Source organism: Spea bombifrons, chromosome 4 (genome assembly GCF_027358695.1).
Source record: "Spea bombifrons isolate aSpeBom1 chromosome 4, aSpeBom1.2.pri, whole genome shotgun sequence".
Taxonomy (NCBI): Eukaryota; Metazoa; Chordata; class Amphibia; order Anura; family Pelobatidae; genus Spea; species Spea bombifrons.
In genome coordinates this window covers 111,004,918-111,017,879 of record NC_071090.1, presented here as the reverse complement: position 1 = coordinate 111,017,879, position 12,962 = coordinate 111,004,918, and the positions used below count along the sequence as shown (strand labels likewise).

At 40.1% G+C, this 12,962-nt stretch overlaps 1 protein-coding gene and 2 pseudogenes across 1 annotated transcript; all 3 read left to right on the top strand.

The window, feature by feature from the left end:
* The first annotated feature begins 395 nt into the window (after positions 1–395).
* On the top strand, positions 396–6,799 carry LOC128491729 (olfactory receptor 10J4-like). Its single transcript, XM_053464043.1, has 2 exons — positions 396–526; positions 6,016–6,799. Exons 1-2 carry the CDS (start codon positions 396–398, stop codon positions 6,797–6,799), a joined length of 915 nt encoding a protein of 304 aa, XP_053320018.1.
* Positions 1,406–1,524, top strand: LOC128492935 (uncharacterized; annotated as a pseudogene).
* On the top strand, positions 1,729–1,847 carry LOC128493006 (uncharacterized; annotated as a pseudogene).
* Positions 6,800–12,962: the final 6,163 nt, after the last annotated feature.

Here is a 12,962-nt window from a genome sequence, read left to right as displayed (position 1 = left end):
AAATTAACCCCCACCTCCCCTAACTTTCAGCAGCCCAAATATTAATTTTATACTTACAGTTAGATGAGTGTCACAGCCATGTGGTTCTGGCCTTCTGGCAGAAGGAAGGGGCGGGGCCAGTTGTCACAGTGATTACAGGGAGGGACTGGTAAGTAGGAGCTGCTGTGAGTCAGACTATACGGATTATATAATAAGCAGTATTTTTCAGAGCGTTTGCTCTGAAAAAACCCTCATTTTATAATCGATAAAAATCGATTCAACTAATCGATAATGAAATTCGTTGGCAATGATTTTCATTATCGATTATTATCGATTTTATCGATTAGCTGTTGCAGCCCTAGTTTAGCATTTAGAATGTGAGTTGTTATATTTTGTTGAATGTGTCTATATCAAACATGGAGGCAGTGGAGAATGAAGCTCACGGGGGCCAGAAAGGAGTGGGCCCTGACAGAGTGCTGAGCAGGGCTAGGCTAAGGCGGGAATTGTGGATTCTAGTGAATGAATATTTGGTAGGAGGCTACTTAAGGTTGGTGGTCACAGGGGTAAGGATCCATTTTGTTTGACCTTACCTGGTGTTGTTTGTCCCATCCTCTCTCCCCGTATGTGGTTGAGTTTGTGGAGTGGTGTTGCTACGTTAGTCATAGTCATGGGCCGTAGATTGGTATCCAAGGGGTTAATGTGGTGGTTTGATCATTGGTGGTCATAACTGGTGGCAGGTTCCTTGCAGGGAGTGGTGCTCAGAACCTCAGGTGTGGGTTGGGGCATCCGGGTATGGCCCTTTCCAAAATTGGTGTGTGGTTTGGTACCTGGATAACTTGGCAAGCTAGGTTAGTTTTGGTGAAGTCATTGTCTCTGTTAACGCATCTATGTTTATTCTTTCAGGTTAGGCAAAATGGCTGTGGAGTGGGCCTTTTCAAACCCATATTGTGTGTTGGTGTTTTTATTTAATTGGGTAATTGAGCAGAGCCTGGCCCGTGGGTCATCATCAAAGCTTTAAACCCTTATTTGAACCTTCTCACCTTCTCTGTCCTGTCCCAGGGCTTATAATTCTTTCTGTCTGACGACAAGCAGCAACAGCAACAGAATAAGAGGAGTGAAATAAAAAGCTTTCATGCCTGCAGCCATACCACCCTGACAGCATCTGATCTCAGAAGCTGAGCAGGTTTGGGCCTGGTTAGTATCTGCATGAGAGACTGCCTGGGAATACCAGGTGTTGAAGGCTTTTTCTTTTCTCACAGTCCGGGGAGAGCTTTTTGCCATGTGTTCCTTGCTCATCATCAAAGCTTTAAACCCTTATTTGAACCTTCTCATCTTCTCTGTCCTGTCCCAGGGCTTATAATTCTTTCTGTCTGACGTCAAGTAGCAGCAGCAGCAGAATAAGAGGAGTAAAACAAACCACCTTCACTCCTGAGGCCATACCACCCTGAAAGCACCCTATCTCATCTGATCTTGGAAGCTAAGCAGGGTTGGGCCTGGTTAGTACCTGTATGGGTGGCCACCTGTGAATACCAGGTGTTGTAGGCTTTTTCTTTTCTCACAGTCCGGGGAGAGCTTTTTGCCATGTGTTTCTTGCTCATCATCAAAGCTTTAAACCCTTATTTGAACCTTCTCACCTTCTTACATTCTCACCTGCTCTGCTCTGTCCTGTCCCAGGACTTATAATTCTTTCTGTCTGACGACAAGCCGCAGCAGCAACAGAATAAGAGAAGTAAAATAAAAACTTATCACACCAGCAGCCGTACCACCCTGAAAGCACCCAGTCGTGTCTGATCTCAGAAGCTAAGCAGCGTTGGGCCTGGTTAGTACCTGGATGGGAGACTGCCTGGGAATACCAGGTGTTGTAGGCTTTTTCTTTTCTCACAGTCCGGGGAGAGCTTTTTGCCATGTGTTTCTTGCTCATCATCAAAGCTTTAAGCCCTTATTTGAACCTTCGAACCTTCTCACCTTCTCTGTCCTGTCCCAGGGCTTATAATTCTCTCTGTGTGATGGCAAGCAGCAGCAGCAACAGAATAAGAGGAGTAAAACAAAACACTTTTCCACCTGCAGCCAAATCACCCTGAAAGCACCTGATCTCGTCTGATCTCGGAACCTAAGTAGGGTTGGGCCTGGTTAGTGACTGGATGAGAGACTGCCTGGGAGTACCTTGGGTAACTTTTTAAGTTTTTTTTTTTTTAAATTCTGTCTCAAAAGCATCTGTTATCTGGTTCAATTAATTAATTAAAACAGTGATCGTCCTCTGTTTTTTGTTTTGTTTGGATTAGGATAACGCTTCGCTCGAGCAGTGTGTCCTGCTACATCCAAGAAATAAGAAAAGATTTGATTAGATGGCGAGCCTAACAACAGGAAACAGAAATCACAAAGATACTCACACACACACACTAACACCATGCATTGTTTAGTTTTGAATGCATGGTGTTAGTGTGTGTGTGTGAGTATCTTCGTGATTGACACAAAAATTCAAATTACCTCATCAAAGCCTCTCTCTGTTTTAGGTGAAAAGCACACAGTACATGTTAAAAGTAATAATGAAAAATTGTATCTATGGGTAGGGAAAGGAACGTGGCTATTTGTAAATTGATTACTGTAGATTGAACCAGTCTTTCGTAGTGATAAATCGTAAATTGTTTAATTTATATTATTTTTTGAAAAGATAAGCTTTGTTATTGCCCTTTTAATTTTTTCGTTCCTTAGACTGTATATAAGAGGGTTCAACAGTTGGGTCACAATAGAGTAACACACAGAAACCATTTTTTGTAAACCTAAGTATTGTCCTTCAGATGGAACCAGATAATTAAACACCAACGTCCCATAATACATACAGACCACGGTCAGGTGGGAGCTGCAGGTGGAGAAGGCTTTTTGTCTTTCCGTTGAGGTTGAGATCCGTATGATGGCAGTAAAGATCTTGTCTTCACGACTCTTCACCAGCCTCAGTTCCTGTGGCTTCCATAGGTTGAATCATACATTTGGACCCACCTAATCACATTAGCAATGCAAATGAGGCTTTAATGGAGTATGAAGATCTTGTCTTCACGACTCTTCACCAGTTCCTTTGCTGGCTAGCTCTGTGTCTTAATAGGTTTCTGCGAAGCCATGCAGGTCACTAAGTACCTGGAGGCTTAATCGAAGGTGAATGTTATTGATAGGTGAAGACCATATACTGCATAAATATGCCAAACTCAACTGCCTGTATTTGTCCTGTTGCATGTCTCATGGTCATAGAATAATAAATATCACTATCTGTCTCCTTCTCCACTGCCTCCATGTTTTATCTAAACACATGCAACAAAATATAGCAACTCGTATTCTAAATTCTAAATCAGGGCTCGACAAATCCCAGGTGCCAGGTCGCCATGGCGACAGAGAATTTTGTCCTGGCGCCTAGGTTTTGTCAGCCTCTTACATCCAGAAAAAATTGGGGATGTAAGAGGCTGAGTCACCACACGGGGGCGCTGCTGCACAGCACAGCCACTCCGAGCCCGCCCCCAAGCCTGAGATCACTCCCACGGAGTGATCCTGTAGGCTGAAAACGCGGTTGCTGGAAAAGCAGCACTCGTGTTTTCAGCTGCCACAGGCAGCCTCAGGGAAGGGGTTTGTGTGTTGATTGGTTCCCCACACAAGTCTGGGGACCTCACCCAACACCCCTCAGCTGCCTGATCGCTCCATGGGAGCGACAGCGCAGCGTTAACCCCTTCAATGCCGCGATCGTGGCAGGCAGACCAGCAACAGCAAAACGAGCCCCCACAAGCCCTTTGATGACTCCTGTAGGTATGGACGCCTACAGCAGTCATCAAAGAGACTCCCTCTGCAATGGCTGGTCCATAGACCAGCAATTGAGTCCCAGCTGCCAGAGGCAGCTTCAGGGACAGGGGAGAGGGTTCTTCGGTCTCCACATGAGTGTGGAGACCAGCCCCAACACCCCCCTGCTGCCTGATCGCTCCCTGAGAGCGACAGTGCAGCGTTAACCCCTTCAATGCCTCGATCGCGACATTTTAGGGGTTAACTCCCGTTTTGTAAGGGGCTCTGCAACAGCAAAAAAACGAGCCCCCACAAGCCCTTTGATGATTCCTGTAGGCATAGAAGCCTACAGCAGTCATCAGAGACTCCCCCCCTGCAATGGCTGGTTTATAGACCAGCAATTGCTTCCCAGCTGCCAGAGGCAGCTTCAGGGACAAGGGGAGAGGGTTCTTTGGTCTCGCCGTGAGTGTGGAGACCAGCCCCAACACCCCCCTGCTGCCTGATCGCTCCATGAGAGCGACAGTGCAGCGTTAACCCCTTCAATGCCACAATTGTGTATGACACATTTGTGGCATTGCAGGGGTTAACATTTGTCCCCACAAGCTTGTGGGGACTAAATATCTGTCAAAGCTGTGCTCCAATGGAACATCAGCATCGAAAGAGTTAAAAAAAATGAAAAAAAATAATTTAAAAAAAACCAAACAGCACTGACCTGAAAGTCCAGGGTGCTTCCAGGTAAAACGCTGTGAGTTTAGTAAGTGGGCTGATGATGATCGGATCCCTCCTGACCAACTGTTAGTTTAAAAAAATCCTGGCTCCTAACTTTTTTACCTGGCGCCGAGATTCACAACAAATTTGTCAAGCCCTGTTCTAAATACACTGTTTGAAAGAGGGGGACGCATAACTCTTATTTTTCTACTTGTTACAATCTAACATTTAAATATTTTCTGAAATGATGCAATTTGTTGTTTGTACAATGTACAGCAGCGTCCTGCCTTGAAACTCTCTATAGTATACCCGTCCCTAGTGTCCTTCTACAGAAAGCTCCTCGCGGTTGCTCTGTATATCTAGAAAAGGTATAAATACATTCACAGCACGGATGCACAGACTTAATGCATTTAAAATGTATAGACGAGAGGTGAGTTTTTATTCCTAATTCTCTGATTTACATTTAATTTGTATGGTAAGTTTCAGCTCAAAGGTGGTAAACCTGAACATTGGCTCCTAAATCGTTTTAATGTGATGTCATTTTACAGCCTGGGTGATCTCAAAAAATCATTTTATTGAGGTTTTTAATGTTCTATCAAATCTTTGGTCATATCAGTCATGCTTTATTTAACAGAAAGATGGCATTCTCAACTATGTGTTAAAAATAAGAGGGTCACTAGTCTGCCGTCCACTTTAGATTCGTGTTGTTAGTAAAACGAGTCTGGTCTACATACCTACATATACTGTTTTTCTTGATGTACATCAAGTATACATAATGTGGGTTTATTATAGAATGGACTTATTTGTGGAATGCAATCCACCAAATATTAGGTAAGTATTTTGGTTCTTCTCATCTACAGACAGTGTTCCCTCAGAAATCTCATGGTGCTGCCACAACCACAAGGGATTCTGGGTAGTCGCATGCAAATAAGGTCAACAATCATCACCTTTTGCCTCTATATCCCACATTATACATGGATCCCTTGAAAGGTCCTTCCTTGGAGCACTTTTGATAGAAATCAACCATTGCAGATCAGGAGCACCCTACAAGAGCTGCAGTTGTTGAGATGCTCTGACCTAGTCATCTAGCCATCATAATTTGGCCATTGTCAGAGTCGCTCAGATCTTTATGCTCCCCATATTTTGCTGCTTCTAACACACCAACGTTGAGGATTAAATGTTCACTCACTGCCTAATATATACCCCCACCACCAACAGATGCCATGATAGCAAGTTGTCCGTGTTGATGATTCATTTGCTCAAAACGTTGATTGGTGTAAATTATATTGCTTATTTTAGAATTGTTTGCAGTGATATCATGACCCCTTAATATTAGCAAGTAGTAACAATTACGCATTTTGTGTCTCAGATATTTTTAATATCCATGCATTTATCTTTACATAAAAACATATTGGAGCAAATCACGAACAAGACAGTGATCAAGGAGTTCTGGATTCTGGGATTTGAGAACGTTCAAAACACTAAATATTTGCTTTTTCTTTTTTTTCTAATGATTTATATTATAACCTTATCTGCTAATTTCACAATCATATTACTGATCTCCTTAAGTCACCTTATCAACGCTCCGATGTACTTCTTCCTCAGCCACCTGTCTTTCAGTGACATCCTTCTCACCACGACCATTGGACCTGAAATGCTCCACTTTATACTCAGAGAAGGGAGCGCTATTTCTCTGTCTGGATGCTTTCTTCAGTTTTATGTGTTTTCTGTATCTGGTATTAATGAGTGTTTCCTCCTCACCGTGATGTCCTACGATCGATATTTGGCCATCTGTAACCCATTGCGTTATTCCTCCATCATGGACTTTAAACTTCGTATTCTTCTTACATCTTCATGTTGGGCTTGTGCAATAATTATTTCCTTACCACATCTAGTTCTTTTGCACAAGATGACATTTTGTGGGTCAAATAGAATTAACCATTTTTATTGTGACTTTCCTCCACTTCTGAGACTTTCTTGCTCAGAAACATCAACTATTGAAACTGTAACTACGATCAACTCTCTGCCAATATTTTTTCTACCATTAACTGTTATCTCTGTGACGTATGCGAAAATCATTCTCGCCATCCTCCGGATCTCTGCCTCGGCTGGTAGACAAAAGGCCTTCTCCACCTGCAGCTCCCACCTGACCGTGGTCTGTATGTATTATGGGACGTTGGTGTTTAATTATCTGGTTCCATCTGAAGGACAATACTTAGGGTTACAAAAAATGGTTTCTGTGTGTTACACTATTGTGACCCCTCTATTGAACCCTCTTATATACAGTCTAAGGAATGAAGAGATAAAAAGGACAATAACAAAGCTTATCTTTAAAAACAAATTATACAAATAAAAAATGATGTACGATTTAACTTCTTTTTCCTGCCCATAGAGACTAATAAAATACATTTACTACCTTAAACAGAAAGAGGCATTGATGACGATTTTGGATTTTTTTGTGCTCGTTATTTACTAATTACAATTTCTTAACATTTAAGCCACCCGGTATCTGATTAGGAGTACAGGATGGCACCAGTGAGTGCACCAGAGCTCTCTAAACTCCACTCATTCTCACACCTGCTGTCTGACCAATATTATTGGTTCTGATGGCCGGACTGTGTAAGTTGGTGTGGTTTTCTGTTATAACTAATGTGCATATGATCTGCATATTGTGTTTTACATATGGTGTGATGCATGCTGGTCATAACTCGCCGGCAGTCTGTTGAAAGGCTCTTGGAGGCTGGTGGTGATTGTGTCCTCAATGAAGTCAGCGTCTGTTTTCTTTCACTACAAGGCCTGTTTTGTAATTAGGGAAAGCCTCAGTACTGCTTGTGTCAGGGTGGTAAGGCACTGTATATTATGTATACTAACAGCTATGATTTCTGTTGTGTTTGATGTAAGTCCTGGTGGCCATGAGAGAGAAAGAAGGATAATATGGTGGATGTACCAAGTCAGGGCACTGGTCAGTCACAGTGTGTTATTCTTCTTTGGAATGCGTGGCAGCAATATATATATCCTCTCATGCACCAGCGGCCCAATTAGATGGAGGATGTATTGCATTCTAATTTTACAATAATGGAAGTAATATCTGCCCCCGAGTGGTTCCTAAGACCTTGTCTAACTTCTTGTTCTGTCTTTTTTTATCCCTTTGATTATTATGACGCTACATTGCCTCTACACATCTTTTGAGGAAGGAACAGTTAATATTTATGGTTGTATTTCCACTGAATTATAATTGTTACATTATATTATGATATAGTTTTACTTTTCTCTTTCTATTCTTGTTGGACGTTGGAGATACCTAAACACCAGTGGCTGGGAAGTGGGAAAAAAAATCAGCTTCAAGAGGAAAAATTCTAGACTTGTACATTCGGATTCGTAGGAATTGCAAATTTACCAAATTTACCAAATTTAGTCGTATACGAGGTCAGACCCCAAATTTTTCTTCTAAAATTTGTGGGTCCATATTAACATTTCATTTTTTTTCAATTTTTTTTCAAATAAATATAAATGAATAAGTAAAATTAAAGACATAATTGTGTACAGTGCAAATAAACATATATAAATACAATACAAATCTAAATTTGATATACCTTTAATCCTAAAAGGATGGACTCTCAATACTATATATTCTCACCCTCAGGAAAAAAAACAAAAAAAAAACAAAGAAATAAATAAATAAAAAGAAAAAACCTAAGGGGAAATTAGAAGGAATTATAACATTTAACTGTATGTTGTATAAATAATTTCCACATCTCCAACATTTCCTAGTCATAGTCTTTTTATATTTTGAGACTTGTATTGGAGTTCTATACCATCTGTGAAACTGTTTATAATATGCAAACTTTTTTTAATTTGATTTTAGGCTAAAAGCCATTGTTCTTTTTGAATATGTTTCACCCAGATGTCTTTCCCATTTCTCCATATTGGTTAATGAAGCCTTTATGTTTAAATTATCTTTTAGTGTTTCTTATTCGGTATAATCATTTTGATTTGTGTAGTTTACTAAAGAAATCCTCGAATTGAGGGGAGTTTATAAAATGCTTTCTTCTTATATAATTAAATAATTCTGATGTTGGTAAGTTCCATTTCTTTCTTAATTGAAACCATATCAGGAGTGTGATCTGCATCGTATATATCCGATAAATTATTCATATTCACTTGTTTCCATTTGCTTAAATCAATATCCTTTAAGTAAGTTGTCAACGCATCAATTGGGGATGCTAATAAGATTTTTCCTTCCGTTTTCATACACTTTTTTAATTTAATTATTGTTTTTGTCATATCATTTACGATTAAATTATCACTCTTGATATGGTTTATTATTTCATTATTCATCCAAATAATATTATAAGGCGTAGATAAATGAACTGCCTTTTTTTCAATCTCAAACCATGAGATGTTGTTATTATTAGGTCCGTTCCATAGTAAGAAGTGTGCAAGCATACCATTTTCATTACAAAATTGCATTCTGGGAGGTTTATTCTGCCATATAACTGTTGTTATTAGTTTTTGAAAAAGAGATAAAATAGAATACAGAACTCTTGGGGGTATTGCTCTTCAAACATTATTTTTTGAATATAATATGCGTTTCATGCATTTATTCTTCCTATCCAAGAGAGTTCTAAGCCTTCCAAGCCCTGCAATCTTGTTTTCATCTTTTCCAATAAATAGGTATAATTACTTCTAATTATATCTTTAATATTACATTTTATTTTTATACCGAGATAATCAATACTATCGTTATTCCAATTTACATCCTCATTGATTTAGCTTGCGCCTCTGACTGATGTGTTGATATAATTTGAGTTTTATTAATATTTAATTTGAATATATGCTATATTCCTTGATCCTATTAAATACATGTTTTACTTTCAGGGTTCGAAAGGGTCAAAATAATATCATCAGCAAATAATGTCATTTTTTTAGTTTTAATACGTGAAATTTCTATTGAATTTCTAGTAGATTATGCCAATGGTTCTACAGTAAGAATATACAGGAGAGGGGCCAATGGACAACCTTGTCTAGTGCCATTGCCGATCTCAAAGCTTTCTGATATAAATGTAGTCCCTATAATTCTAGCCGTAGGAGATCTATACAATGCCAAAGTATTTTTTTAAATACTCCCGAGATGCCGAAAGCCTCCATTGTTTCAGATAAAAATAACCAATCGACACAATCGAAGGCTTTTTCTGCATCTAATGCAATGAATGACGTGTGCTTAGATCTTTTATTTGCTAGGTCTAGGTCAAATCTATTATTTTACGGGCATTATATGTTATTTGTCCGCCCATTATAAAGCCACCCTGGTCTGGATGAATTAAGTCTGGAAGAAAATTTGTAAGTCTCTTTGCCAAAATCTTAGAGTAAATTTTTATATCAATGTTTATAAGTGAAATAGGTCTATAATTGGATATAAAGCTTGGATCTTTATTGGGTTTTAATATCGGACAGATTGAGGTTTTCCGCATCTCGGGAGGAAAGGGGTGACCCATTGTGATCTCCTCATATGATTTCATTAGTAATGGAATAATTATCTTTTTAAATGTTGTAAAAAAAATAAAACGGTATAGCCATCTGGTCCTGGTGCTTTTTTGTCTATCTAGTTTCTCAATTATATTCTTTATTTCTTCAAATTGTATAGGAGCAGGCCCGGACTGGGACAAAAAATAGGCCCGGGCATTTAAGCCTGAGCAGCCCATATTTATTTATTTATTTTTTGTTAAAGCCCACCCGTACCATCTTTGCATTTAATCATTCACACAAATCATTAACACATTCATTTATGCAGTCTCACAAATCATTCAAGCAACTCATCCTCACATGAATTCATTAATTGTCATACGCATTCACACAATTCATCCACACATTTATTCATTCATTCTCATACGCATTCACACTACCCCCTCTCTTAATCTTATCTGCCCCTTCTCACTATGTAACCCCCTTCCCCACTTCTCAATATGTACCGCCTCTATCTTTCCCCTCTCCCCCTTTCTCACTATCTAACCCCCCTCTGCCCCTTCTCACTGCACCCCCCTCCCTCACCCTACTTACCTTGTTGCCGGAGCAAGCAGCAACATCTGGGTTTTTTTTTTCAACTTTATTTAACATCCTCTATCTTAAATAAAGTTAAAAAAACTTTATTTAACATGGAGGATGTTAAATAAAGTAAAAAAACCCTGATGTTTTAATTTAAACCCTGTGCGGCCGCAGACCCGTAAGTCCGGCCTTGGGGACTTCCCGGCCCCTTAGAGTGGCGGACCTGGTCGCAGTTGCGGCGGGCTTAAGGGGCAGGTGGCCCTGCATCAATGCGGCCGTGGGTAGGGTAGGGGCCTGGAGCTGCAGCTCCATCAGTCCCTAAGTCAATGCGGCCCTGCCGTGGCCCGGCACACCGGGCAAATGCCCGGTGTGACCAATGGCCAGTCCGGGCCTGTATAGGAGCATTTAATATTTCTAAGTTAACTGGAGATAGTTCTTAATTTTTCCTCGAGATTTAGTGGCCGCTGTTAAATTATAAAGAGATTTATAGTACTCTTCAAAACATTTTGCTATTTGTTTTGGGGATAGAAAACAACAATTTTATTAATAATGTTTTTTTTTCTTATAATTTATTTTGTTCGTTAGCTATCTACCCACTGGGTTATTTCCATGGTACCAATTCTGTTTCATTTTTAGAAGTCCTCCATTTACCTGCTCTTGTAATCGATTGTTTATTTCTGATATTATTTGATTAAGTTCTACCGTATCGATCTTGTTTGGTTTTCTTAAATTTGGCAATTTGTACAAAGCCGCGAAGACAAGACCAGATCCCCCCACGAATTGGACGAAAACACAGCAAAAGGTTGCACATTTTCGTCTGAAATTCAAGGGTCCACATTCCCTCACACTCTCCCTCATGTCTAGTCAATAGATTTTATTGGTGCAGGTCCTGGCTAGCTGAGCTAGCCTAACTCAGAATTGTCCTCACCCATTATAGTTCCTGAAATCCTGGCCTCCTCCTCTCCTCCATAGCATTTCTGTCTACCTGCTGTGGCGGTTGTGAAGTGGAGGGGGTCTCCCTCTTCTCTCCATTGACTGCTGCCTGAACGGTTACGGGGTGGAAAGGGGTCACCTTCTTCTCTGTGGCGGTAGCTACAGTGGTGGCTCTGAGGAGGCGGGGGGTCTACCCCCTTTTTCAAGAAGAGGTCAGAGGACAAAGAGCGCCACGATTGCAGGTACATAACAGTAATCATTTGGTTTTCTTAAATGTGGCAATTTGTACAAAGCCGCGAAGACAAGACCAGATCCCCCCCCCCACGAATTGGACGAAAACAAAGCAAAAGGCTGCAAATTTTCATCTGAAACTCAAAGGTCCACATTCCCTCACACTCTCCCTCAATCTCACTTTCTCACACTCATTCTCATTCACTCTCACTCTTATCAAAGCCTCTCTCTGTTTTAGGTGAAAAGCACACAGTACATGTTAAAGGTAATAATGAAAAATTGTATCTATGGGTAGGGAAAGGAACGTGGCTATTTGTAAATTGATTACTGTAGATTGAACCAGGCTTTCGTAGTGGTAAATCGTAAATAGTTTAATTTATATTATTTTTTGAAAAGATAAACTTTGTTATTGCCCTTTTAATTTTTTCATTCCTTAGACTGTATATAAGAGGGTTCAACAGTGGGGTCACAATAGTGTAACAGAAACCATACTTTGTAAACCTAAGTATTGTCCCCCAGATGGAACCAGATAATTAGACATCAACGTCCCATAATACATACAGACAACGGTCAGGTGGGAGCTGCAGGTGGAGAAGGCTTTTTTTCTTTTAGTTGAGGTTGAGATCCGTATGATGGCAGTAAAGATCTTGTCTTCACGACTCTTCACCAGCCTCAGTTCCTGTGCTGGCTAGCTCTGTGTCTTAATAGGTTTCTTCGAAGCCATGCAGGTCACTAAGTACCCGGAGGCTTAATCGAAGGTGAATGTTATTGATAGGTGAAGACCATATACTGCATAAATTGTAGGCATCTGCCAAACTCAACTGCCTGTATTTGTCCTGTTGCATGTCCCATGGTCATAGAATAATGAATGTCACTCTCTGTCTCCTTCTCCACTGCCTCCATGGTTCATATAAACACATGCAACCAAATATAGCAACCCGCATTCTAAATTCTAAATACACTGTTTGAAAGAGGGGGACGCATAACTCTTATTTTTCTACTTTTTACAATCTAACATTTAAATATTTTCTGAAATGATGCAATTTGTTGTTTGTACAATGTACAGCAGCGTCCTGCCTTGAAACTCTCTATAGTATACCCGTCCCTAGTGTCCTTCTACAGAAAGCTCCTCAGGGTTGCTCTGTATATCTAGAAAAGGTATAAATACATTCACAGCACGGATGCACAGACTTAATGCATTTAAAATGTATAGGCGAGAGGTGAGTTTTTATTCCTAATTCTCTGATTTACATTTAATTTGTATGGTAAGTTTCAGCTCAAAGGTGGTAAACCTGAACATTGGCTCCTAA

What these genes read in the sequence shown, in the direction of transcription:
- LOC128491729 (XM_053464043.1), top strand. Translation starts at nt 396, where the DNA reads ATGGAGGCAGTGGAGAATGAAGCTCACGGGGGCCAGAAAGGAGTGGGC. An exon ending in TTGGTAGGAGGCTACTTAAG is followed by an intron (nt 527 to 6,015) that starts GTTGGTGGTCAC and finishes GATCTCCTTAAG; the next exon opens with TCACCTTATCAACGCTCCGA.